Below are 25,078 nucleotides of genomic sequence, written 5' to 3' on the forward strand. Positions count from 1 at the left end.
GAAGTTAACAACATTTCAATTAGAGGTAATTTCCATGGAAATGCATAAGTGATATTGCATGATATATTTCATTATAAATGGTATGTGTCAATTATACTTTTTACAATATCTTTTCGATGTGACTAAATCTGAACCTCTAAAATCAGGAGCCCATCGGAAAAAAAACAATAGATGTCAAACGTAGATTAATATTCCTGATACTTTAGATTGAAGAAAAGTAATCGAACTATCAAAATAGTTCGCTAACTTTTTTTGATAAATTCATTTGTACAATCCTTTCAAACTTCAACTGCATATTTAAGAAAAATAGAGTAGTTCCGATTTATAAGGTCACGAAAGGTCGATGAGTGGCGGGGGTCTAACAGAGCCGCGGGTTCCCTTTATCGTCGAGGGCCTTCTCAGCAGCACCTCAACTGTCTGCATTCGAGCATCGTATTCTTCGTTACTATCAGAGGGGGTGAAACAGGCTTCTACGAGGGTGGTTTCTGAAAGAACGCGCAATTTAGTTAAGAAGAAAGTTTGGTTCGCAGACAGCTGTAAACAAAGTCAGCTGCAAATAATTCAGAATAATTTGGTTTGAAGAGCAAAAAAAAATGCTCTCAATAATCAAGTTCAATATAAACTTAGCGTCCTAACAACCCGAAACATTGGATAATATTTGCAAAATTTGGTATCATTGAGTTAAAATATTTCAAACTCGTAGTGTAGTTATTTTTTGATAGTTCGGTGCTCCCATTAGGATGAAGCTGGCTGCCAATCAAAACTGGGTATCGAAAAAAACTTGGTGATAAATGAACTTTTGTAAAACCAAGAATTACAACCTAGAATGGATATCTGTAGCAGATCGGAAGGGAGTGGTAATGTATTTTTATGAAGAATACAAATGGGGTGATTTCATTCCCACTGGCTAAAAAAATCAACCTTCAAATTCAATCCATAATAATTTAAATTCCTTCATCATGCTAGCTGAGCTAGTGTTTCAAACTATGTTTTAGAGCATCACATTTAATCCGATTCATTTCTCTTTCCATTAATTGCGACTTCCCAATTAGGCAGGATAGAACCAACAAATGCAACGCTACTACCGACCACAAAAAGTTTTTTGCTTGAACAGCTGCTGTTTGAGAACTAAGACAGTGAATAAAACCTGATTTTTTACAATTCTTTTTATTCCACTTCCCAAAACTGATATATCTATGCTTTTTTTAACACTTTTTGCCAAAAAAATCGGTACTTGAATACAACAGTGTTGTTTGACGAACGATGTTGTTAGCCATAAAACTAATCATCAAACCTAATTTCAGGCACCAAATTCATCTATTATCAGCCAAAAAACTTTCATCAGGCTTTTTTACTCACTGAATGTGTCGAGTGCATCTCTGAAGTGTGCCTCTGCACGAGTGAAGTAGATGAGTTTGTGGGAGATGTGCGAGTTCAGTTGGAGCAAGTAAAGAGGCATTACTGTCTCGGCAAGGAATGCGAAGAAGTAACCGATCAACAATTTGTTGTGTTGCGCCACCTTCACACTCTCCAGAAGCTAAACAATACAACAACAATGAATAAATTATCTGTAAAATAAATGCAACTTGTTAACTAGCTCCCCTTTCACATTTATTCAAATATCCTTATATGTAAATGTTTTTAAAATATAAGCTTAACTTGTGTATGCTTAACCGTTGAATAAATCCATTCTTAGGGGTAAAAATTACACTGAGGCGAAGTTGCAAATCGCATACACAAGCAAAAATATGACCGAGAACGCTACTGTGAAAAACTGAATAAGTAAAACTTTGAGTCTACAAAATTTCTCACGTGACGCACGCCAATTATGAGTCTACATAATTGCTAAGTGCGCAGGCCAATTATGACGGATTAGCAGTGCCAGTCAATTTGAAAAAAAAAGAAATTTACCAAGTAACATATCTCAATTTATAGAGCAGACGGATTTTATCTAGTATACAAAAAAGTTCATTAAAAACATCCGACCCTGACCAGGTTCGAGCCCTCTTATTTTGTTGCGGGTCTGTCTCCTTCCCTACCTCTACGCTACAGATCCATGATACCTTGAAGCTAAAAGGCTATTTGTAATAAATAGTCTGTGTTATCATCCGTAGTATTGACTGTACTTAATCTAAATGAACACATTTTGTCGCAACAGTATTTGCGTCGCAACAATACTTGCGACTAAGGTTGGAAAAAAGAGATTTCATACTATAACACAAGCGCTGCTTGCGTAATAACACACATGCGAAGCGGCACTTCGCAGACAAGCGATAAAATTGCGAAAAGAAGCTCTAAAAAGGTGAACAAGTGAAGTAAGGAATCAGTAAAATCAGGAAGTAAAATAAGAAAAATGAAACTTTTGACTTATGCCAGAATCGAACCCCGACCTGTAAATTAGGAATCTCTTGTCATCGCATCTATTCAATGGCAGCTTGACCAACGTCAAACACTATCCATCAACATAGCAGATACACCAGATGTTATTTAATTATTAATGCTAGGCCAGCAAAATTGCCACAAAATGAGCGCTTTTATTTACGAGTTGGGTAGGACAAAAATCTGGACTTATACGCTCATTAATTCAATTGTGTCACACAGAGGCGAAGTTCCACTTCGCATACACAAGCAAAAATATGACCGATAACGCTAAGACGCATTAGCAATAACAGTCATTTTGAAAAACTTTAAAAAAATCAATTGCACATGCCTTACTTTTTAGAACGGACGCATTTTAGCTAGTATACGAAAAAGTTCATTAAAAACATCCGACCCTGCCCAGGTTCTACCCTCTTATTTTGTTGCGGGTCTCCTCCATAATACTACGCTACAGATTCATGATACCTTGAAGCTAAAGTGCTATTTGTAATAAATAGTCTGTGTTATCATCCGTAGTATTGACTGTACTTAATCTAAATGAACACATTTTGTCGCAACAGTATTTGCGTCGCAACAATACTTGCGACTAAGGTTGGAAAAAAGAGATTTCATACTATAACACAAGCGCTGCTTGCGTAATAACACACATGCGAAGCGGCACTTCGCAGACAAGCGATAAAATTGCGAAAAGAAGCTCTAAAAAGGTGAACAAGTGAAGTAAGGAATCAGTAAAATCAGGAAGTAAAATAAGAAAAATGAAACTTTTGACTTATGCCAGAATCGAACCCCGACCTGTAAATTAGGAATCTCTTGTCATCGCATCTATTCAATGGCAGCTTGACCAACGTCAAATACTATCCATCAACATAGCAGATACACCAGATGTTATTTAATTATTAATGCTAGGCCAGCAAAATTGCCACAAAATGAGCGCTTTTATTTACGAGTTGGGTAGGACAAAAATCTGGACTTATACGCTCATTAATTCAATTGTGTCACACAGAGGCGAAGTTCCACTTCGCATACACAAGCAAAAATATGACCGATAACGCTAAGACGCATTAGCAATAACAGTCATACTGAAAAACTTTAAAAAAATCAATTGCACATGCCTTACTTTTTAGAGCGGACGCATTTTAGCTAGTATACGAAAAAGTTCATTAAAAACATCCGACCCTGCCCAGGTTCTACCCTCTTATTTTGTTGCGGGTCTCCTCCATAATACTGCGCTACAGATTCATGATACCTTGAAGCTAAAGTGCTATTTGATATACAAAACTGCTCGTACCAGAGCAAAGCCAAGAATTTTCTGACTGCATTTTAAGGTCTATGGAGCAGCAATAACATGGAAAAGTTGAATGTTAATTAAAATAAAATGAAATTTAAAAAAAAATGTGATTTTTGTGCAAATCATCCCCCCACACGCCATATAAAGTACAAAGTGATAAATTTCACTCCTAGTAACAAATCAATTATGGCAAATAAGCTTCCTTCAACCAGTCTGGAATGATTTCTAAGACTGATTAAACCTCCGCTTACGCGTTAAAAGCCTGAAATATATCGCGCGTTAATTGTCCCAAATTGGCCAAAAAGGCAATATTTAAACCCCCGTAATTTTACGAAACATGATCAGAGGTGAAATAACTTTTGTCAAAAATGGCTAGTAAAAAGTCTAAATTTGTCTGAAGAAAAAAACCGACCCGAGCATAATTATTCTGTTACTTTCGTTACGAAATTTGGAACAATATTAACCGGTGTTTATATTCTTAGCATTGGCTGTACTTAATAGCTGGTTACTGATCAAAATAAACACTTTCAAAATGAACACATTTTATCGCAAGAATATTAGCGTCGCAACAATATTTGCGACTTAGGTTGGAAAAAAAGAGTTCATACTATAACACAAGCTATGCTTGTGTAAACAAGGAACCATAATTAGGGTTCCCAATTCGGTCAGCAAAAAACCGGCCACCAAAAAGTCTCAAAAGACCGACTTTTACAGACCAAAAAGAAAAACATTTCTCCCTCGCATAATTTTTGACACAAGATGAATAACAAACTTTGTTTGAACATTTCAACTCATACAAACGAAAAAAATATCTTTAACTTAAACAAATATCTTAATCCAGGGTTTAATCAGCCATCAGGTGTCGTTGATTCGATTCGGATGTCGAAGAAACGTCAGCTGAGAAAAAAAACACCGACCTCATTAAAAATGCCGACCAATTACTGACATTACCGACCAGGTCGGTAAATACAGACCAATTGGGAACCCTGACCATAATCGGTGAACTGGATCCAGTATCATCAGTAAACGATAACAAAATTCGATAAATAAGACAGACAGCTTTTGAAATCCGTGTAAGCCGAATCGCGTTCAGCTAAACCGATGAAAAATTTTCATTGCTGTCGAAAGGGGGACTTCCTTAATCGCGAAAAATTTTGTCAGCCAATCAGAGCTAAAAAAAAATCGGGGAAAAATTAGCAATAAATTCAGTCAGCTTTGGACTACTTAAAGGGCGTTAGTTAGTTGAGAATTTTCGCTCGTGAAAATAGCCCCCGAATGGTTACGCATCCACCAACATAACGCCCTTGTAAGTAAGGAAAGAAAGCGAGTCACAGTGAATTCTGAATGTCTGTACCATACCTGTACATGCGTAGTTTGCTCGTGAATGGTGGGTAGTGTTCGTTTGCCGAATAGAGAGTGTTCGATGGATTTGAAGTAGAGTAGCAGTGCTGCAGACAGACCCAGGAAGAAGTTAGCATTCTCTGAAACGGATCATCCTCAAAGCATCACAACAAATGGCTTCAACTTACATTACTAACATTGAATATTCAGCTCCCAAGCTTATAACCCCGCGTCTTTTAATCCATTAAACTCACACAAATATCAGCAAAATATTTTCAAATTCGTGGTCAGACCATATTATTGCGAACTAGCGTCAATAATTTGACAAATTTTATGAATAGATTGACTTAATTGATAGTCGCACAATTTTGGTCGCAGAGAAATATTTTCTTCATTTTCGGGAATGGGAAATTCGACGTCTTTCCATAATCCAATCAGAATCAGTTCGCAAACCTTGAAAACATGCGATCAATGTATTTAAATTAATAGTGACTACACTAACCTTGCTCTGTTTGGTATGGTGACTTGTTGTAATTCGTGACCCCTGTCAGCCAATCTATGGCCTCGTCCAGGTACTCCTGACTCTTGGGGTCAGTGTCACCCTTTGACCCCACTACAACCTCCCTCACCCCGTCTACAGAGTCAGTGTCTGTTGAGTCGTCCACTACATCTGAGGCGAAATCCGAGTAGATTGGGACGTCTAGGGCCAGGTGGGTTGCAGCAGCAGAAGGTGGAGCTGGTTCGGACAGGTCTATATTCTTGCCAACGAACAAGCTCGTCTGAAGCAAAATAGCAAATTTAGACTGCCCTTGACTTTAACTGAGGTTTCATTTAAACGGCATTGTTACGTTTCGGACAGGATCAAGAGTAGCTAACCCTTGACCCTTCCAGCATAACCTTCGCTCAAAATGCACTAATTGATTCGCCAAGTAAAATTTAGCATCAATTTCCCTTCATTTCAAGACATTCCAATGGACTTCGAGATCGTTCATCGGACATGAAAATCTCATACAAAATATTATTGTATTGTAAGTAATCAGTAAAAAAATTAGAAATGAAGTTGAGGCATAGAGTGAAAATGCCTTACAATGCCTTTTAAGACACAGTCAAACTCAAAAAGAAGATAACACCGAGTAACAAACACGTTTGCCATTGGATGAAAATTTTCTGCCAGAACCTCGTCAGCAGAATTAACCAACAGTACTCACTACAAACTTCATCTTGCGGTGTTGATTCTGAATTGAGTCAATGAAGTGCACTAATGCATCCAGTGCCTTCACTATCTCCTTGGGACAGTCTAGAACTGGGAATGTGGGGAGGGTGGAAAGTCTGCCACTACTTTTATCCGCACCTGCACTTGCCATCACACTGCCAGGTCTCAGCACAGTCTAAAACCATAAGTTCTTCTTTCACTTTGAAGATACACGTGGACCATATCAAATACTTGCGAAACAGTTACTCATGATTCAATTTGATTGAAAAAATACAAATGCCCGCAAACAGGTGTTGGCAACTTCGTCAAACCATAAAAGTTAAATTAAGACATGAAATAGTTAACCAAAAATTGCACGTTAGCATTCGTAAATATTGAGTTTGTCTTTATCTCTTAATTGCAGGTGGGATTTCTCAGCCGCTCACAATAAAAAAGCTCGTAACTATAGCCCGTTACTTATAACTTGCCTGGGAGTGTGTGACGATTTCGCTGACTTCTGCCATGGTTGTTTGGCAGAGTGGCTTCTCTATGAAGCAGAGGGCGGTGGGAGACAGGCCATGCATGTATGTCTTCACATTCAGATTCACTGCTATGTACCTGTCAGCACCTGCACACAAATAAGCCTAAGAATATGGGCTCGAATTTTATTACATAGAGGCGACGCTGAGTTTCGCACCACAAGCGATACAATACAAACATTACACAACAAAGTAAGTCGAAAAAAATATGTGAAAAAAACTAAAGAAACCAAAACGTTCGTATACTCAAAACAAGAAAATGAGGGGCCCAGTAAAACTTGGAGGTAGCTGTTTGATACTTTTGGAATTTGTTTTACTTATGCGTAATACATCAAATTTTCCTCACAAAAATAAAGAGTCGCCGGAAAATTTCTCGCATTCGGTTCTTTCGATAAACCTTCATCTCGAATTTTATAGGATAAAGTTTCATAACGTTCATAATTTTCATTAAGTTTTTAAATCAAAAAGACTAAATCACTTTTTTCTACAATGAGAAGGTAGCGGCCGCTTAAATTTAAAAAAAAATAAAAAAAATAACCAAAATCGAGTTTCTCGATTGAACATGAAAATTCAACCTAAGAAATAGCAGGGTAGTTTTTGAGAAAAGTCAAAAATTTCCAAAAATGCTCAAAAAAAATAAATGTTTTGCAACTCATACCTTTGTGTAAAAATATTTGGGCGTAGCCGCTTGAGCTGAAGAAATTCACACACTCTGTTGCTTTTCGACGGCCAAAACTTTTAAGATAAAAATGGGCTTAATTTGCAGGTGAGCTTTCCATAACGCGTTCTTTCCGTTGAACCCAAAATCTCAGATTTTGGCTAGTACTTTTTAAGACGAAAAAATCCAAAAAAATGGGTCAAACATTCCCCCACAGACTTTTTCGAAGGCTGTAGACATTAGGGTAAAAGAAAAAGACAAAGGTATTACGTAGGCACACAGGGGAGAATGCGCTCGTTTCATTGATACGATAGAGTAGTTTTCTACTGAACTTAAGTTTTTCTTGAAATGTGAAAAAATTTCGAAAGCTTTAAAAAGATACGAATGAAAAACCCTATCCCATACATTTTCATAATACCTAATTTTGTCGAACAGGAATTTATTGCCGTCGAAATTACAAAATACAAGTTGACTAAGCCGATGCAACATCAGTCGAAACCATTTAGTCGAAAAAAAACTTTAGACTTTAGAAGAAGAAAATTTAGACGGGGTGAAATTACGATTACAACTTACAACACAGAGGCGAAGTTGCACTTCGCATACACAAGCAAAAATATGACCGATAACACTACTGGAAAAAACTGAATGAGTAAAACTTTGAGTCTGAAAAATTTCTTCAGTGACGCAAGCCAATTATGACGCATTATCAGTGTCAGTCAATTTGAAAAGAAATTTAGGAACTAAGATGCCTCTATTTCTAAGGCTGACGCATTTTAATTAGTATACGAAAAAGTTAATTAAAAAATCCGACCCTGCCCAGGTTCGAAACCTCTTTTTTTGCTGCTGGTCTCCTTCCCTTCCTCTACGCTACAGAACCATGATACCTTGAAGCTAAAGTGCTATTTCTAATATAATAGTCTATGTTAATATCCATAGCATTGGCTGAACTTACTAGCTAGATCAAAATTGTTGCGACACACATTTTGTCGCAACATTTGCATCGCATTAATATTTGCGACTTAGGTTGGAAAAAAAAGAAAATTCATACTATAACACAAGCTATGTATGCTTGTGTAAATATAGATAAAAAAAGACAATTAAAACAAAATCCATGCTTTACAGATTAGCTTGATACAAATGAGTACCAGATAATTAAAATGATATTAAGCGGAAAAAAAACGAAAAAAGAAGCGACGGAAACCAGGCCGATAACCACGAATCCGAAAAATATCAACACTTTTTCAATAAATTTATTTGAAAAAAAAACAATTCAAACGTACTCCACCTATCAATTTAACTACCTAGATGAGGTACTTTATTTGAATTTTCAACAAATTGAGCATGTCTTGAAATTTAGCATTTCTAAATTGACCATTCTGTGGCCAAAGTTATTTACGGGAAAAAGTCTAGTACCCGGTTGCAATACCCTTGCTTATCGAAAAGGTAATTAACGAAAAAGTTAATATAGAAAAAAAGGCATGCCACATGTTTCAAAATTGGGCCTTTTCAACTGAGAATAAACGGTTGCCGAGTGTTTTTAAAAAGGACAACGCAACTTGAGACCAATTCGTCCGTCAATAACAAGCAAGCATCTTTTTAGGGTATTTAATGAACCAGGGAAATAATTTTCAATCTTCAAATACACAGACCTTTGAACCATTCCTTGGTGTGGTCGTTGACTCTATACTGGCAGAAGATGAGGTCAATCTGTAGCTGTTCGAACTTGGTCCCACTCTTAGAGGCAGACACTAGCTTCGCAAAAGGCCTTTTGTGTAGTTTGTACAACTCGTGTATGTTTCGTTCTGTAATCTGCAGGTCGAAACCAATACTCGTATTGCAACCTAAAAACACACCATCCTATGCATTTCACTAACTTGCTGTGAAGAACTATTTTAAAACGGGTTTACGCTCTTAAGGTGTTCAAGGTAATCACACAGAGGCGAAGCATAGCTCCGCATCATTTGCGATACAAAACTGAATGGCTATCACTACTTGTAGATGAGCCCAAAAAAACACTTTCTCAAAAAGCAATCAAAATCCCAAAAAAAATAACAAATAAAATCTTCGCACTCAAATACCTGCACCTTCAGAGGCGAAGCGAAACGTGGCACTATTGGCGATATAACACATGCATAGCATGAGAAACTAATCAAAAGAAATAGAGATGAGAGCCGCAGAAATTTTTTTAAAAAAAGATAAAAAAAAGTATAAGAATTGAATGTCACTACGCAATATAAATGGACTAAGCCAATAAAACATAAGCCGAAAACGTATAATTGAAACAAAAAACTTCAAACTCCGACTTGACAAAATGACACAGTACAGCCGACAAAAACTGGGTCGAAAACCACGAATCCGAAAAAAATCGACATTTTTTTAAGATTTTTTGAAAAAAAAAACTACTGCATAAAACGAAATCCACCAAATCCCTACCTAAATGAATTTTCGGTTCTATATGAATTTTCAACAAACTGAGCAAGTCTTGAAATATACCATTCCTACAAAATTGACCATTCTGTGAAAAAAGTTATTTACGGAAAAAAGTCTACTACCCGATTGTAGTACCCTTGCTTATCGCAAGAAAAAATAAATTGCAATGCTACGCAGCAAAAATTCGACCAAAAAAAACTATTTCAATGTTCCGGATTTGAAGTTTCGACCTGTTGATTAGAGTACCACGTCCTCGCATCTATTTACGCAAAACCCATATAATTTCTCTGCTAAAGTAAGAGATAGGTCACTTATTCAAAGGATAAAACTACTATTCGCTCTTCCAATTGAAGACTATCTCAGATTTGACTAGGTAGTTCTCGGAAAAAAAAAGATTCCAAAAAACGATCGAAAACTTGACTTTTCCCGAATCCATAAACTTTTCTCTAATATAGCTTGGGAATAGCCTCTTATGCAGAGAAGACGTCCCGACCCTGATTTTTAGAGTGAAAGCCCTGACATCAGATTTAGTTAGTAGTTTTCGAGAAAGGTGATGAAATTTCAAAAAAAACTACGAAAATTTCAAATGGATTTTTCCAAAGTCCATATCAGCTTTTCAAATACAAAGCATGAAAATGATTGCGCAGGGAAAATCTAAGCACCACGTTAGTTTAAATGAAGTATCAACCTCAGAATCAACAGATTATTTTTTAAAGATAAAAAAAGAAGTTTCTAAAAAACGGGCTAATTTCAAAAGTTGGACATTTTCTAAGGCCATTTTTTTTAAAAAACATAGGGCATAACCACTTGCACAGGGAGCATTCGCATAACTGATTGTTTTCTTTCGATGTAACCCTTAATCTCCGATTTGGCAGGGTAGGCAGTGGCGATGTCAAAAAATGGGGTGGTTTGAGGCCATAACTTTTTCTACCAAATTTAGGGAATACCCCTAATAAAAAAAACATACATTTTCAAAATATCTTTTTGTCAAACAGTGCCTAACACTAGCCAAAAATAAAGCAGCAAAAGATGCTTTTAAATTGCCAACGATTAGATTAAATAGGCCTAAATATGAATAACTTGAAATATACCAAAAGAGCCACCAAATGAGCAGTTTTATTTGCGACTTAGGTTGAAACAAAATCTTCGTAATATTACACTACGCTTCGATTTTTAGAAAATTCTTCCTAATAATACATTACTCTTCGCCTGTGCACAATGAAAATACTCTTGGTTCACAAGAAATCACGAATCATGATAACGCGGGTATATGAAAAAGCTTTTTTTATCTAAAGTAAAAGCAAAATTTGAAATAACCACAACAGTAGTATCAGGGCGGTTCTTGTAGGTCGACCATCTTGATTTTCTGAGTAGTTTGGTAACGGCTCAATTGTATTGAAGGCAAAGAAAACAACATTCTATTTTACCTCGTGTGATTCTGCCGTAGTGTTGGTTGACCTTGACGAATGAGACTGGTGAGTTGTGGGTCCTCACGTGTTCTATCAGTTCCCTGTCCTCCTTGATGTCCTTGGCCCCAAACTGCATGTCGTAGAAGCGGCAGCTGTCTCCGCACGAACAGCGGAACAGAAACACCACGTCTATCTGAAACAACACAAAAAGTCTGATAAAACATCTGACAAGTCCATATAATACCCAAGCGCAAATGCGGGAGTTCCAACTCCAGGTATCATAAAAAGTAACTTAACAATTACTTAGAAAGTTTGGACGCTTTTCCAGTTTCCTACCCACCTTCGTAAAAATTACAGCATAAAGTTGTTCAAAATTTGTTCACACGGCAATTTGCATGCAATAAATGTAGAAATTTGTTCACATGGTCACGCTGAAACCTTTTTAGTTAAGAACATCAAGAGGAGGACGGGGGGGGGGGGGTTGGAAATGGGCCAAAATGTTTACAGAACGACCACTTACTACGTCATCTTTGAGAGTGAGGTGACTGTCTATCTGGTATGTTCTCTGCATCTTGAAGCATTCCACCTCATTCGGCTAAAAAGGGCAACATTTTGAAAATATTCTTCATTAGGAAGCTAAACTGTGGAATACTTCGACGTACAAAAATGTAATAGCATGTTATTGAAATCCAGACAAGCCTTTTAACATGTAAAATGGAATCCGTTGAATCAGCAGACCAAACTGATAGCCGATTTCATACCCATATGCTCGTAACGGAAAATTTATCAGCATTTGAACTGTATTGCGGATTACTAACTTCACATGCTGTCTTAATATAAATAAAGTTTCGATGATATTCGAAATTTCGGACACAGAGTGTCTATAAACGCGAACTGTCTGTGTTACCGATCTTAGTTACTTACAATGTTGTGTAGTGCCTGGTCCAGGTCTGCACCTGGTCGGATGGAGTTGAAGTGGATCTCTGTCTCCCTCAATTCCTTCGACTTCTTCTCCAGATTTAGATACTCAATCTATAACGAAATCTCATCAATAATAATAAAATAAAATCAACAATCTGTCGCAAAATCTAAGCTTGAAAAGCATCAATTAGATTATCAGTTAAAACATTAGGCCACATCACGCTCAAATCGCTTAGTCACGCTCACTCAATTTTGGATGCATTTTTCGAAAAGCTTTTTATTTCATTTTTAACTTTCATCAGTTGACTAAATGCGAATGGAGATCAGCGATCTAGTCTCCTCTCCACTCTGGGCCTCATTGAACGGTAATTTTTGAAGGTGTCTAAAATCAAGTAAGCAATCGGAGAAATCCTGTCCAAAAAATTCCCGACGGGGGTTCAAAATGAACCTGGAACTGACCTCTGCTAAGACGGTAGCGAAGACTGGCTTGTGATCGGACAGGACACACTTGAACTCGCAGTCATACTTGGTCACCTGGAGCGGCCTGGAGTCCGAATTATATCCCTCTTTCGCATAGTAGAATATTCTATCACACCACGAAGGTCTGTGTGTTGTGACGTATGGCAGGATCTCCAGGCCCGTTGAGAGGTCGGTTGAGGATGTTTCATTTGCTTGGAATTTGTAGGAGGGGGCAAAAGTGATGTGTGACTCACTCATGTTGTAGAAGAAGTTCTTTTCCGCTTCTGGATCTAGCCTCCATTGCTTCCACTATAGTAAAAACAGAATGTAACTTAATTAAAGATATTTACACACAGTCGCAAAAAACGGCCAAAATAAGCTCTAACTGTTTTTAAGGATCATCTAACGCTATGCTCTTGTAAAGAAAGGGAAGTACAGATAAAAAAAGGAAATATAAAAAACTTTTGTCATGTGCCGGACTCAACCCCCCCCCCCGCCACGGCAGCTTGGAGATATAATACCTCTAGCCAACAATACATCATACTATACACAGATTCTATTAAACAGTCAATTTTATGCAGCAAAATGATCAACAAATAACATAGCCAACAGACAGTTGGAAAATTGTAGAACAAAAACAAGTTATTGAAAGTTTTTTAATTTCGTTTTTTTTCACAATTTTGCTTGTTGCGCAAAAAATTTGATGCAAATAGGCAGGGGCGGATCTAGGATTTTCTCGAGGGGGTCTTTATAGTTCTTGAAATAGGGTCTTTATAGTGATTTCGGAGAGCTCAGAAAATTAATTTGGTCGATCTAAGAAAATCGCGCGTTCCTTCCTCAAAATTAAATAATATTGGCGCAAAAGGCGCCTTTAGAAACATTTTAGGACCACTCGGGCTTGAAATAATATTTCAAAATAGTACAAAGAGGGAAACCTTTGGGTCGGCAGAGGGTCTAATAACATAGAAGTTGAAGTCCGCCCCAACCCACCCTAAATCCACTACTGCATACGTTGGTTTCAATTTGCATGAACTCATTGAGGAAACCATGACAATTAGGTAACCTGCATCTGTTAAATTAGCATCAAAACAAAATTTACGAAGCCGTTAACTATCCCGATTAAACTTGATCAGACACTATTTGCGCCAAAACAAAAGAGTTGCCATAAAAATCTTAGCTATCAAACATTTGAGACTCAAAATACTAAGGCTCTTCAACACGCAGAAGCCACTTATGCCATTAAACGACTCAAAGTGAGTAGAATAAGACGACAAACTATAAGCCAAAACCTTTGACACCAAAAGAAGCAAAAAAAATACACAGATGCGAAGCTACACTTCACAAACACAAGCGACGAAACGGCCAAAAAGTTTGAAGATTAGCTGCAATAAAATAAAAACATTAGGAGAATCAAACTGCAGACCTTCAGACTAATAGTCTAAGGTCCACGCCACTCAGCCACTTCCACTCGAAACTTTCAACACTAGCAATCAATAAGTTGGATAGATAGAACACATGCTATTAAGCTGCTATGCTAAGCTTGCAGAAAACGTGTCAGTAAATTGAGCACTAATTTATGTGATTTGATGTAGAAAAACGTGGATTCGCGTATAACACTGTTCTCGCTAGCACGCGTGTTTAAAAAAATGAAATAACTGAAAACCCAAATCGGTGTTACTGAACTCACAATCAGCATCAAAAATAAATTTCGAATACAAACGGTATTTAAAAGGCGGCTGTGAACAAATTCGACAGAGAAGTCATTCCAAAATTAATTGAGGCAAATCAATTGGTCGCAATACTCCGTTACTATAACCAAAATATCAGTCATTGCTTCACATTGCGAAAAAACTTTGAATGTTTGAAACTTGCGAAAATTTCTAAGCCAAAAATTAGTTTAGGTACGTTAAAATGCATTGCGCCTCTCTATAAAGAACACTTTTGTTTGAACTAAACCCCTTTTCCATGATGCTATGATTTCATAAGAAATTAACATTGCCAACTGACAGTTGGAAAAGAGAAATGAACTCAAAGAAACAGACCTTTACACTTTTCCTGTCCGATAGAGGAGTTTGCCTTCCTTTTAACAATGGAAATGCACTGAGTTGATGGAAGTCAAACCGCGAAAAGTCAAAATTAAGCTTGAACAAATTTAAAAAAAAAACTGAAAAAACACACTAAGACCTATTTAAGAGTCTTCACTACGTTCATTACTCTTAATAATATTACAATCTTCTTGGTGCGTTAGATCAAGAATTCCACCAAAAGAAGCAAAAAAATATCTGGATACTAACTTCGTCCTTGGATCGATAGTCGGAGAACTGTTCGTTCTTTTTGTTCTTGAGGAGGAGGAAGTCAAACTCAGTGATGATAGGGTCACTGGTGGCAGTCCTGAAGTTGAAGTCGCCCATCCAGAACACGAAGCTTTAAACATTCAGACATCTATCTTTAAACATTCAGCTTTAAGCGGAAATGCTGAAGCTTTAAACATTCAGCATTTCATTAATGAACAAAGAAGATGACATTGAGCTTAACGGAAACTGGAAAAGGTCATATGCTGTCTCTAGGCATAGTTTGAGAGCGATGAATTGAAAACAAAAATACAAAACGTGCAGTAGAACTTAGGGGAAAATTAGGGTTCAAAATGAATACCTTTGAAAAAATCAGGGTTCAAATTGAATACTTTCGAAAATAATGCAAAGTTCAGGGTTCAAAATGAATACCTTCGAAAAAATCAGGGTTCAAATTGAATACTTTCGAAAACACTGCAAAGTTCAGGGTTCAAAATGAATACCTTCGAAAAAATAAGGGTTGAAAATAATACAAGTAACTAACCTGCTTCTTGAAAGTAGATCTTGAAACTCGTCGCATATCCTGTCAATCTGTTTCATCCTCGCTTCCCGGGCATTATCATGTGCAGCTAGATGGACGCCCACAAATGAAAAAATCTGCGCACTTGACTGGATTCCTATCTGAATTAGAGTAGCTCCCTTATTCGCTGTCCAGCCTCCGGATCCCAAAGGCAAGTCCGCTTTGTGATGCAATGAAACGTCTTTAATATATGAGCTACTAACGTAGACCAACATGTAAGTACATCCGACGTTGTTTTCATTAAAGCATTCTAGTTTCAAAGGCCGCAAGACTTCTGAGATTGCACGTTTCCAGTCGTTTTGGATCTTTGCGTCTTGACTGGAGAAGAAGTTTTTAGCTCTATTGAGGCCTCCACATTCCTGCAGACAGATGACCATGATGTCCTGGGGATCTCTGGACATTTGGTCAACTTGGAGCCAGTCTTTGACTACTTGACGGAGTCCCATTACTGGAGGCACGTTCTCGTCTCCGGATGTTTGCATGTTGACGTTGAATGTTGTGACAAATACCCTGCAATAAACAGTCATGTTACATTGTCAAATCACTGAGAATAGTCAAATTTTATTTCCTTGAAATTTAGCCCATGGATCTTAAACTTACTTGAGTCTTCTGAACTCGACGTATTTTTGCACTTCAGGCTCTCTGAAGATTTTGGGGCGGCGATTTGGAGAAGTTGGCCTGAAATGTTTCATAGCTTAAAATACACAAAAAAAGGCAAAAAAAACTAGTATTAATTTCTCTTTCCTTTATCTAACTTTTCGTTTTCAAATCGTGACAGTTTCAAATCGATATATTATAAATAAATTAGATCATACTTAAGCGTCATTTTTGACCAACTCTCTTATTTATTTTTTCGCTCGCAAAAAGAGTACAGCGAAGATAACTCACCTGCTGTGAGATGAGACTAAATCTGAAACAAACCATCATTCACTATATGATGACAACATTGAACCAGCTAGAGGCAAAGATACCCGGTTACTTTGTAATTTGCCTTGAATGAACAGACCTTCATTTCGTAATATTGAAAAAATCGCTTAAAACATGAAAATGAAAAAAAGCATAACTAACTGGTAGTGGGTCTTCGTGTAAGATCGGGCGCGAACAAAGCTCCTTCCTCTTTTCTTCTCGGAGTTTCGTTAAACGTGAACCTCCTTCCAGGCTGTGATTCATAACCAGGACTGGTGGGCCGCAACACCACGCTAGGCACTTGACCGTCAGTTTCGGAGCGGCCTTGGGCTGAATTTTCACTCATGGCGCTTTGGGACTGTGGGATCAATTTTGATTGAATATTTTGAGCTTTGGTTGTAAACTGCTCGACCCAACTGCGGTTTTTTGAATGCCAGTCTGATGACATTATTATATCGGGGGCTGTTTTTGCTGAAAATGGAAACTCAATTTGTGACCAAAGCATAAATCAGCATCAAATTACACACTAAAGACACTGAGATAATTTGATATACTCATGGGTCATCTCAAATTGAAAAAAGAAAACTAAGCTTGTAATCAATAGTGAAAAAAGTAGTACTAAATCAGCATTAGCAGACCTCTAGAATCGCCATATGTAACTTTCATACGAAGCGACAAATATTACAAAATGCAACTACAGATTGAAAAGTATTAACTTTTAATGAGAATTATAGGCCAAAAAGAATATCAAACGGAAACTTTCAAAGTAAGCAATTTAGAGAAAATGTTGTGGTATTTTCAAAGTGAAAAATTCAAAGCATAATGACAATTCCTTCTACCATTTCCGCTTAAATAAAGACGTTTTTCTTTATAAGGCCACTTCGACTACCTTTTTCTGCCAATAATTTTTTTATCTGCAATGTTGTTAGCGTTTTCTGTTTATTGCGTTACATTTACTTACCAATAATGTAAAATAAACGCAGGTTGAATCAATTAACTCTACGCACCACTTCAATTTTAATCGCTCCGCACATCATGCTACTCAGCTACCATTACGTTATAAGAACAATTTTGTGATAACATGACATCGGTGACTCGAAGAGTAATTTTTTGAAGCGTTGTTTTTGAAAATAAAATAGTAGATTTGGCGGCATTTCATTTTTGTTCAGAACATTTGAAAAATGGAGAGGAGGTTTGTATTCGGGTGTGTTTTACTTTCTTCTTTTTTTGTTTTCCACGCAAAATCAGCTACCACAAATAATCATCGGAGAGAGTTGAATGATACATTATATTAAAGCCCGTACAGTCGCTCGTAGTAACATCAAAACAACTATCCAGTATGGCATTCTTGTATAAGGTTGTTGTAGTTTTTTTCCTCCTTGCTGTCAATTTTTATGCTTCAGAAAAAGATACTGAAATATATATTTTAGAAACGTGGTGACCACTCAGAAGACATTTTCGTGAAAAATCAGTTGCTAAACAGTGCACGAGCTTCATGTCTACGAGTTACTGAAATCCCTACTATGATCGATAAACAATCTTCACAGTGAAGATTTATTGAATAAGTTATTCAGTTTTGAAAACCCACTATGAGAAACTCGTAGGGGTAAATTAAACCTACTGAAAGAAACAATTAGGAAAAAACGTTTTGAAAGGCAATCAGTAATCTACCAGGGATCTAGACTTTTCAATCTGCTTAAGACAAGGGGCTTACTCGAAGAAGGATTAGAAAAAGCAAACAACAAAAATTAGAAATTTTTATCATAAATTTAAAAATGGATACCTGTTAAGTAACAACGAGCTGGCAACTCTAGTTTTTAATTTTTAAATACAAGGAATTGCACTGACATTGGTAAATGCTACAGAGTTAATAACTGTGGGTTGCGAATTATGTGGGAAAATATGACGGCCCACAGTCTCTTAGTTTTAGAGATATGACGGTTTTTTGTGATTTTTTTCTGAAATTTCTCAATTAATTTTTTCCAACGAAACACTGCAAAATTGAAAAAAAAAAAATTGATTTTTTTAACGTTTTCCAGTTATTATTCTGCAAAATTGTTTTTTTTTTCAATTTGCTTATTTTAATATGAATGTCGAATATGCCTAATCTCTAGTTTTTCTGCTCCTTATCACGCATCACACCACCCCGAAAAAAACTACACTAATTTGAAAAAAAACTTTTTGCAGTATTTTTTAAGACCATGTTCGGAACATTGTGTGCTATTTGCACATTAACCGACTATCCTTGTTCGTTTTTGGGTTTTGATTTGATAAAAACAAAATAAATATAGAGAGAATTCAATTGGTTTTTTTTTCTTTTTTTCAGCGGAGTCATTTTTTCAACTTAATGTTTGATTTTGGAATCTTTACCAGAGTATAATTGCAGAATTTGTTCTAGAGCCGTAAACAAGTCCTGTTCCATGTCTTTGTACTTGTCACTGAGGATGACCTCCGCTTTACAGGCAGAGGAGGAGGAGTATCCATAGTCAAGGCCACTCTCACTCGCAATCCGCGAACTTTCCTGAATCGCAACGCAACAAATTCAACTCTAACTATAGACTAAATCAGAGTAGTTCGATTCGAACTTTTTTCAACTAAAGTAAGGATATAAATTCGATGATTGTTAAAATGAACGGATTTTTTAAAATTCCGGACATAAAATACAATATAATGAGTCATTCTTGCGACACTCAGTTGTCAAAAGTAGCTACCACATCATTAAATATGCATGATTAATTCTTTCAGAAATGTTTTGCATTTGGTTAAAAAAATAATTAAGCATTGGTTAAAAATAAGTTTACCAGATTGTGATAGCATATGGTTACTTTCCGATGTCCAGTTCCGATCAAGTCTAAAACAAACAATATATGTGCTGTTCAACAAGAAACCTACAAAATCTCAATTCGAAAAGTGACTTATTTGACATAGCAAACATATTTTATAATTCGGCTTCAAAAAAGGATTTTCGTTAAAAAAAATCAGCATTTGAGTCAATAATGTAAATTCATAAACAGCTTTTAGAAAAACACATTCTTTAGTGTCAAGAAAACATCTATATATTATATATATGAATGCTATTTAGCATAAAATCGCCATAACTGACATTTGAATTTGTCCAAAATACAGAACTATTTCTTCTTCATGTATGAGAGTCTGTGGCTCTCATGAGTATCGTCTTCTATAAACTCGTAAGTCTCAAAAACAAACAAACAAACTTATATTTAAATCAAAGTGACTAATTTGAAGCATACCTTCGTCACAGTTGATGATAGTCTGAGTCTCCAGAGGAATTGCTGAGTGTAACACCAACTGTGCATCAAACAGGAATAGCCTGAAAGACAAGTTGAAGATGAACAAACAAAAAGAAACCCAGTTCCCCTCGGATTTACAAAGGAGGATTTAGGGTCTCTTCTCAATTAGATTTGAAGAAGAGATTAAAGAGAGCAATTGAGTGATGTTGGAAGGCCAGGCACCCAACCGACGATCAATGAAGCAGACAAAGTAATGGTTCAATTTCTCTTTTACTAAGTAATCAACAATGATCCACCAAATAAAAAGTTATTCTTAAGTAATAATCAGAACAAACTATTTTTCTCGAGGAGAGTTTTTCGAGTTCGCAATTTTAAAAATAAATTTAACCTCAAGATTTTACTTTTCGACAATTCACTGTTCGTACAGATGACTTCTTCATTGGACAAAAATTAACAATGATGCTCCTAAGATGGCTTAGAGCGTAATAATGTAGACAGCTCAAAGGTGTTGCGTTTTTAGCAAACAGTTGAAATAAGCGCATGTCTAATAGATAGAAAACAAGTGAATTTGTAGATGGAGGCCAAAATCTGATTTTTTTTCAAGTTGTTAAAATGGCAGCCAATGAAATGAGTGAAGACCAAATAATCAAACAGAAATATAAAAGATTTCGCCCTTCTTCAATCAACTTCACCGTCGCCCGACTTTCAGCATTTTAATAGTTCAGATTCAATCACTGATTCGGACCCGTTTCTTGAACTCACCGAAAATTGTTTTTTCGAGATGTGGCTTTATTATGTACCCTACTATTATTTACAGGGTAAATAATTAAAATAGGGTAAATTTCAATAAGTATTTACCCTGCGTATAGCGATGTTCTTTTTCTGACCAAAAGAATCCATCCATCGTCTACTGCTTTAAAGTCTCCAGAGGCAGCTCTTGTGTTGAAAGAACAATGACTGATGGCCTGCAATACATGGAGAGAGCTCAAAATTTTCCCATTTTGAAAAATATTAAGACACATTTTCCACCCAAATGACTGTTGTTTCTGATATGCTGTTAAACAAGTACATCCTGTGAGTATTCAAACAATACATAAAGACAGCCCTAGGTTTTAGTATTGAGTGGAATGGCAAAAAAAATGTCTTTTGAATTTAATGTAATTTTCGTGAAGTTTAGGCACCTGTTTTCTCTTATTTCTGATTGTGTGAAAAAAAAATTAATTTATATCATTTTTTTGTGTATCACAATTTTGATTTAGACAAAACTTGAGTTTTGTGTTGAGATTTAAGAAGCTTAACAAAAAGATTTTAATTTTTGAAACTTACATGCTAGTCGTAACACTCCTTAATTGTTTTCATAAGATCATGGGTACTAGTTTAATTGTTTGGTCCCGTGTCAAAACTAGTTTATATGATTGGTCCCGCCTATTTCCTAAAAACAAAAGTCGGTATGGGATTCCATCCTACGCCTTGGTGTTGGCAACCGCATGCATATCCACTAGAAAAACCGCATCTGATCAATTCCTAAGAAAGAGAATTTAAAAAGCTTCTGAGAAAATTAACCCACATAACGAGCACATTCTCTGGCAAAATGTTTCTATTAGGGACCACAGCAATTTTGAGGGACCAAACAAAAAGTACCAGATAATGAACACGGGCGGCGTATCGACTAGAATAAATCGGCTCATCGACTAGCATAAAACTCGACGCGCATGATAACTTCAAAAATAGAAAATCAAACCTACTAGCAAAAATGTACACACAAAACACTATTTTTGGTTTTGACAAATTTGATTTTGAACGAAATAAACGAATTAAATTACACAGAAACAATAAATTGCGCAGCGATGTGCTCGGTTTGCCCAATTGCAGGTCGGGGTGTGAATGATCGCTTCTTATATGGTTAGGATTTTCCTTTGCTAATTGATTGCTCAATTTTCTATTTCCAAAAAAAGGCAAGCTTCCTTTTGAACAGAGTGTTGTTGTATCGTTTTTCTGAGAAATCAAGCAATCAAAATTATCGTAGTTGGCAATTATGCTGGTTGACTAAAAAGTTTGTTGTACACGAGCTTTATGATAGTCGAGCGGTAACCCAGAAAAAGGCTTTTCCTTAAGTCGCTTCGGGAGGATTCTCATGCTGGAGGGACTGAATGCTGGAAAAATTTCAACCAATCAAAATTGCTAACCGTTCTTATTGACTAATTTTTTTTCTCACAAACTCGAAGTCAATATTAACAGAAAATGATAATGTACTAGATGCAGATATAAAAGGTGCAGGTATAATTGATGTTGTTTTGTTTTTCCATTTTTCGTAAATCGATATCCTATAAATATTAAAATTGTTCCAACCCGCCTTCGATCCGGCATTAATTTTATTCATCTGCTTGCTATATAATCGGTCAATACGAACACTAATGGCCTGGTTTTATTTGCTTACTTTGAGATTTTGCGATTTCCATAAGATTTTTGAATACTCAATTTTGATTGGCTGAAAATAGGCCAAAATAAATTTCAAGCATTCGGTGCCTCCAGCATGAGGGATGCCACCAGTCGTTTCGTTATGTTCAATTTCCTTCGTCAAAGTTATCAAGGAAAATTTGGCACAGAAACCTTACAAGCTAAAAAAAACGTTAGCGTATCACCTGAGAAACGTTTATTCTTGCTTCTGGTCAGATTTTGCATTCAGCGAATCTACAAACGAAATTGCATGCGACAAAAAATAATATCGACGGCTATGCGATATACAAAAATACAGACACCGATCGATACCACTTGAAAAGTGGAAATCGTTTTCACGCGGTCATTTGTCATACAACAAGTTCACATTGTTTATTTCCTGCTCAAATAGAAATGGAAAACAACTCGACAAGACTGCTCGTATATTACGGCAAATTTCTGAATTTTCCGACTGCCAATTCAGGTATAAGGAGTAAGTCATCTTTTTGAAATTGAGTAAGTCACTTATTTCCTTATACGCTAAGTAAAATCCAAAGTTATGTACTTGGCGTCTGCCAACGAATTATTAATTAATACAAATTGAGATATCATTGCTCATACTATACAGAATAAAAAACCAACAACAAGTTTAAGTAAGACTGCAAATTAAAGTCTTAGAAAGATATCAATGAAGAAAAATGTTTAAAAGCATTGTGTGCAGGGGCGGATCTAGGATTTTCTCGAGGGGGGGCGGATTTTCAAAAAATTTTCCAAAATTTTGACGACTTTTTTTTTTTTAGGTCGACCAAATTGATTTTTCGAGCTCTCCCAAAGCACTGTTTTGCCCCTACTTTGGCTAAATTTTGTGCGCCGCAGGCAAATTTTTGAAAAAACAGTCAAAAAAGCCGTTTTTGGGCAATTTTTGAAAAATTTGTGTGGCTGAGGAGTAAAAATCATTGTCAAAAATTCAAAAAGGGTAACTCTAAAAACAGTGTTATAATAAAATATAAACATCACCTTGCATAAAGGTCCGCCTGAATGACACATCAAATTATGTGTGGTTTAGGCAGACCTTTAGTGGTTGTCTATAATTCAACGCAGTGATGTCTATATTTGTTCACTGGCCTTTCGTTTACTACATATTTGAGGAAAAGTTGACGTAATCCTCTTAAGCATCTTATATAATTTCGAAATATTTGAACTTTTTCAAGTCTCACCATATTTTCGATCTGGTAACTCTCCATCTCCCAAACTTCAGACTGGAACAGAGTCACTGTTTCCGGCGTCTCATCCCCCGCCCCATTGCCAGGAATGACAACCCCCTCCATATTTACCCTCGTCTCCAATTCACTCGTCACCGAATCCCCCCTCACATGATTGTTTGATTCGGAAGCAACAATTGTCGTATGCCTTATCACAGGAATATCTTGTAACGTATGCCTTTGGTGGTCGCTATTCAGAGACGTCAAGCTGGATGAAATTGAATTGTTGTCGTAACTACTCGTGCTCAACGAACTTATTGATACATCATCGTCGTCTGCATTACTTGGTAAACTGTACGTATCCAATGACGATATAGTTACGTCATCATATATTTCGACATTATGTAATTCAGCCACATTTTCTTTACTCAAGTCGTCGACATTTTCTTTTTGGATGTCGTCAACATTTTCTGCACCTAAAAGAGACCACTGGTCAATGTTTATTCCGCTACTTTCATTCTCTGCCTGATTAGGTTCATCTTCGATTAGAATTCTGAAACTGTTAGCGCGGCTTCGTCTTCGTTGTGTAGGCGCACCGATCGAATCCCCTTCTTCACCAAAATTTATGAGACCAGAAAGGGGATCAGAATTCATTTTCCAAAAAAATCATGAAACTGATTTCAATTTACAGTAGTAATTGAGCAGGAGCTTCTGACACAATAAACTGCTAACTAAGTAAAGAGTTAGCACAAATAAAGTAATAAAAAAGTTATTTAAATAAAATAACTAATCCTAATTAGAACCCATAACTTGACGTTGATTCGAGAAACTTAAGTCATGATTCAAACATCACATTGAAACGTTTTGTTAAAACATTAGTCTTTGGTAGAGAAAACATAGAAAGTAGACTAACAGCATAGCATGTGATGTTTATGTTCGAAATTTGTCTTCAAGAGTAGAAATTGAGCGAAACCTGGTTGGCAGTTCAATATGTCAACAAGGGTTCTACCATCAATTATTATTTACACTCAGGTTCCAAAATCAAAAACGAGACTGGACAATAATTGTACAAAACAAAGTAGGTTTCCAAATCAGGTAATAACTTTCCAACACTTCCACGAAATCTGCTTCAATCCTATTTTGTTCCAATTTTTGTGCAATTTTTTTTGGTGCCGATTTTCAATATTGCGACAAGAAAGAAAAGAGAAATTTATTTCTCCAAATCATTTCAAAGTAAGAAAATTCAACAAAAATTACAGCAAGATTTTACTAGCACCTTACTTTATGAAAAGAGACTCGGAGAGGACAGAAAACGGGACTAATGTCCACTTTACAGTCTGCCCTTAGTATGTTTGATATGATTCTTCATTGTATTGTCAACAATTTGTTGGAGAGAAAAAATTATGTTTATTCATACTTATTTTGCAAAAAGAAAGGACTCAAGAAAACTACCATTTGATAATGGCACTACCTGACAAATCTGTATTGAGCTCTCAACACCTACAAGGAGTGAACCCGAGTTGAAGTGAAACTCAACATAGTTTGCCTAGTTGAACAAGCTAACAAAAACTTTTCTAAAGGTACCAAAATTAAGTGTTTTTTTTTCGTTTTCACATTTTTTATTCACTCAGAAACTTTTCGAGACTTATAGGCAAAGAGAAGTTTTATGCACAATCACGATTTGTAGCTGTCAGAGGAAATATGGTAGCACAAGTCCAAAATTAAGCGAGGCAAGAAGTACTCTTCCGAAAAATAAAAACCCGAATTGAGCAGAAATATTACCTAAAGTTTTTCCA

General features: G+C 36.4%; 1 protein-coding gene across 1 annotated transcript; it reads right to left on the reverse strand.

Annotated features, from left to right (window-relative positions):
- LOC134846898 (uncharacterized) lies at positions 1-23,951 on the reverse strand. The gene is made up of 21 exons (XM_063864313.1): positions 23,298-23,951; positions 20,503-20,609; positions 19,645-19,724; positions 19,195-19,244; positions 18,764-18,914; positions 16,556-16,864; positions 16,376-16,397; positions 16,088-16,165; positions 15,452-15,997; positions 14,911-15,040; positions 12,617-12,925; positions 12,161-12,268; positions 11,757-11,831; positions 11,255-11,429; positions 9,047-9,238; positions 6,689-6,828; positions 6,217-6,396; positions 5,511-5,787; positions 5,027-5,148; positions 1,360-1,537; positions 1-485 (listed from the first exon to the last, which is right to left on the reverse strand). The coding sequence occupies exons 1-21, from the start codon at positions 23,934-23,936 to the stop codon at positions 331-333; spliced, it is 4,023 nt and encodes a 1,340-aa protein (XP_063720383.1). The 5' UTR covers positions 23,937-23,951; the 3' UTR covers positions 1-330.
- Positions 23,952-25,078: the final 1,127 nt, after the last annotated feature.

This window comes from Symsagittifera roscoffensis, chromosome 5 (genome assembly GCF_963678635.1).
Source record: "Symsagittifera roscoffensis chromosome 5, txSymRosc1.1, whole genome shotgun sequence".
Taxonomy (NCBI): Eukaryota; Metazoa; Xenacoelomorpha; order Acoela; family Convolutidae; genus Symsagittifera; species Symsagittifera roscoffensis.

What these genes read in the sequence shown, in the direction of transcription:
- LOC134846898 (XM_063864313.1), bottom strand. Translation starts at nt 23,936, where the DNA reads ATGAATTCTGATCCCCTTTCTGGTCTCATAAATTTTGGTGAAGAAGGG. An exon ending in TACACGAAGACCCACTACCA is followed by an intron (nt 16,398 to 16,555) that starts GTTAGTTATGCT and finishes GGTTTGTTTCAG; the next exon opens with ATTTAGTCTCATCTCACAGC. An exon ending in AGCAAACTACGCATGTACAG is followed by an intron (nt 1,538 to 5,026) that starts GTATGGTACAGA and finishes TGTATTGTTTAG; the next exon opens with CTTCTGGAGAGTGTGAAGGT.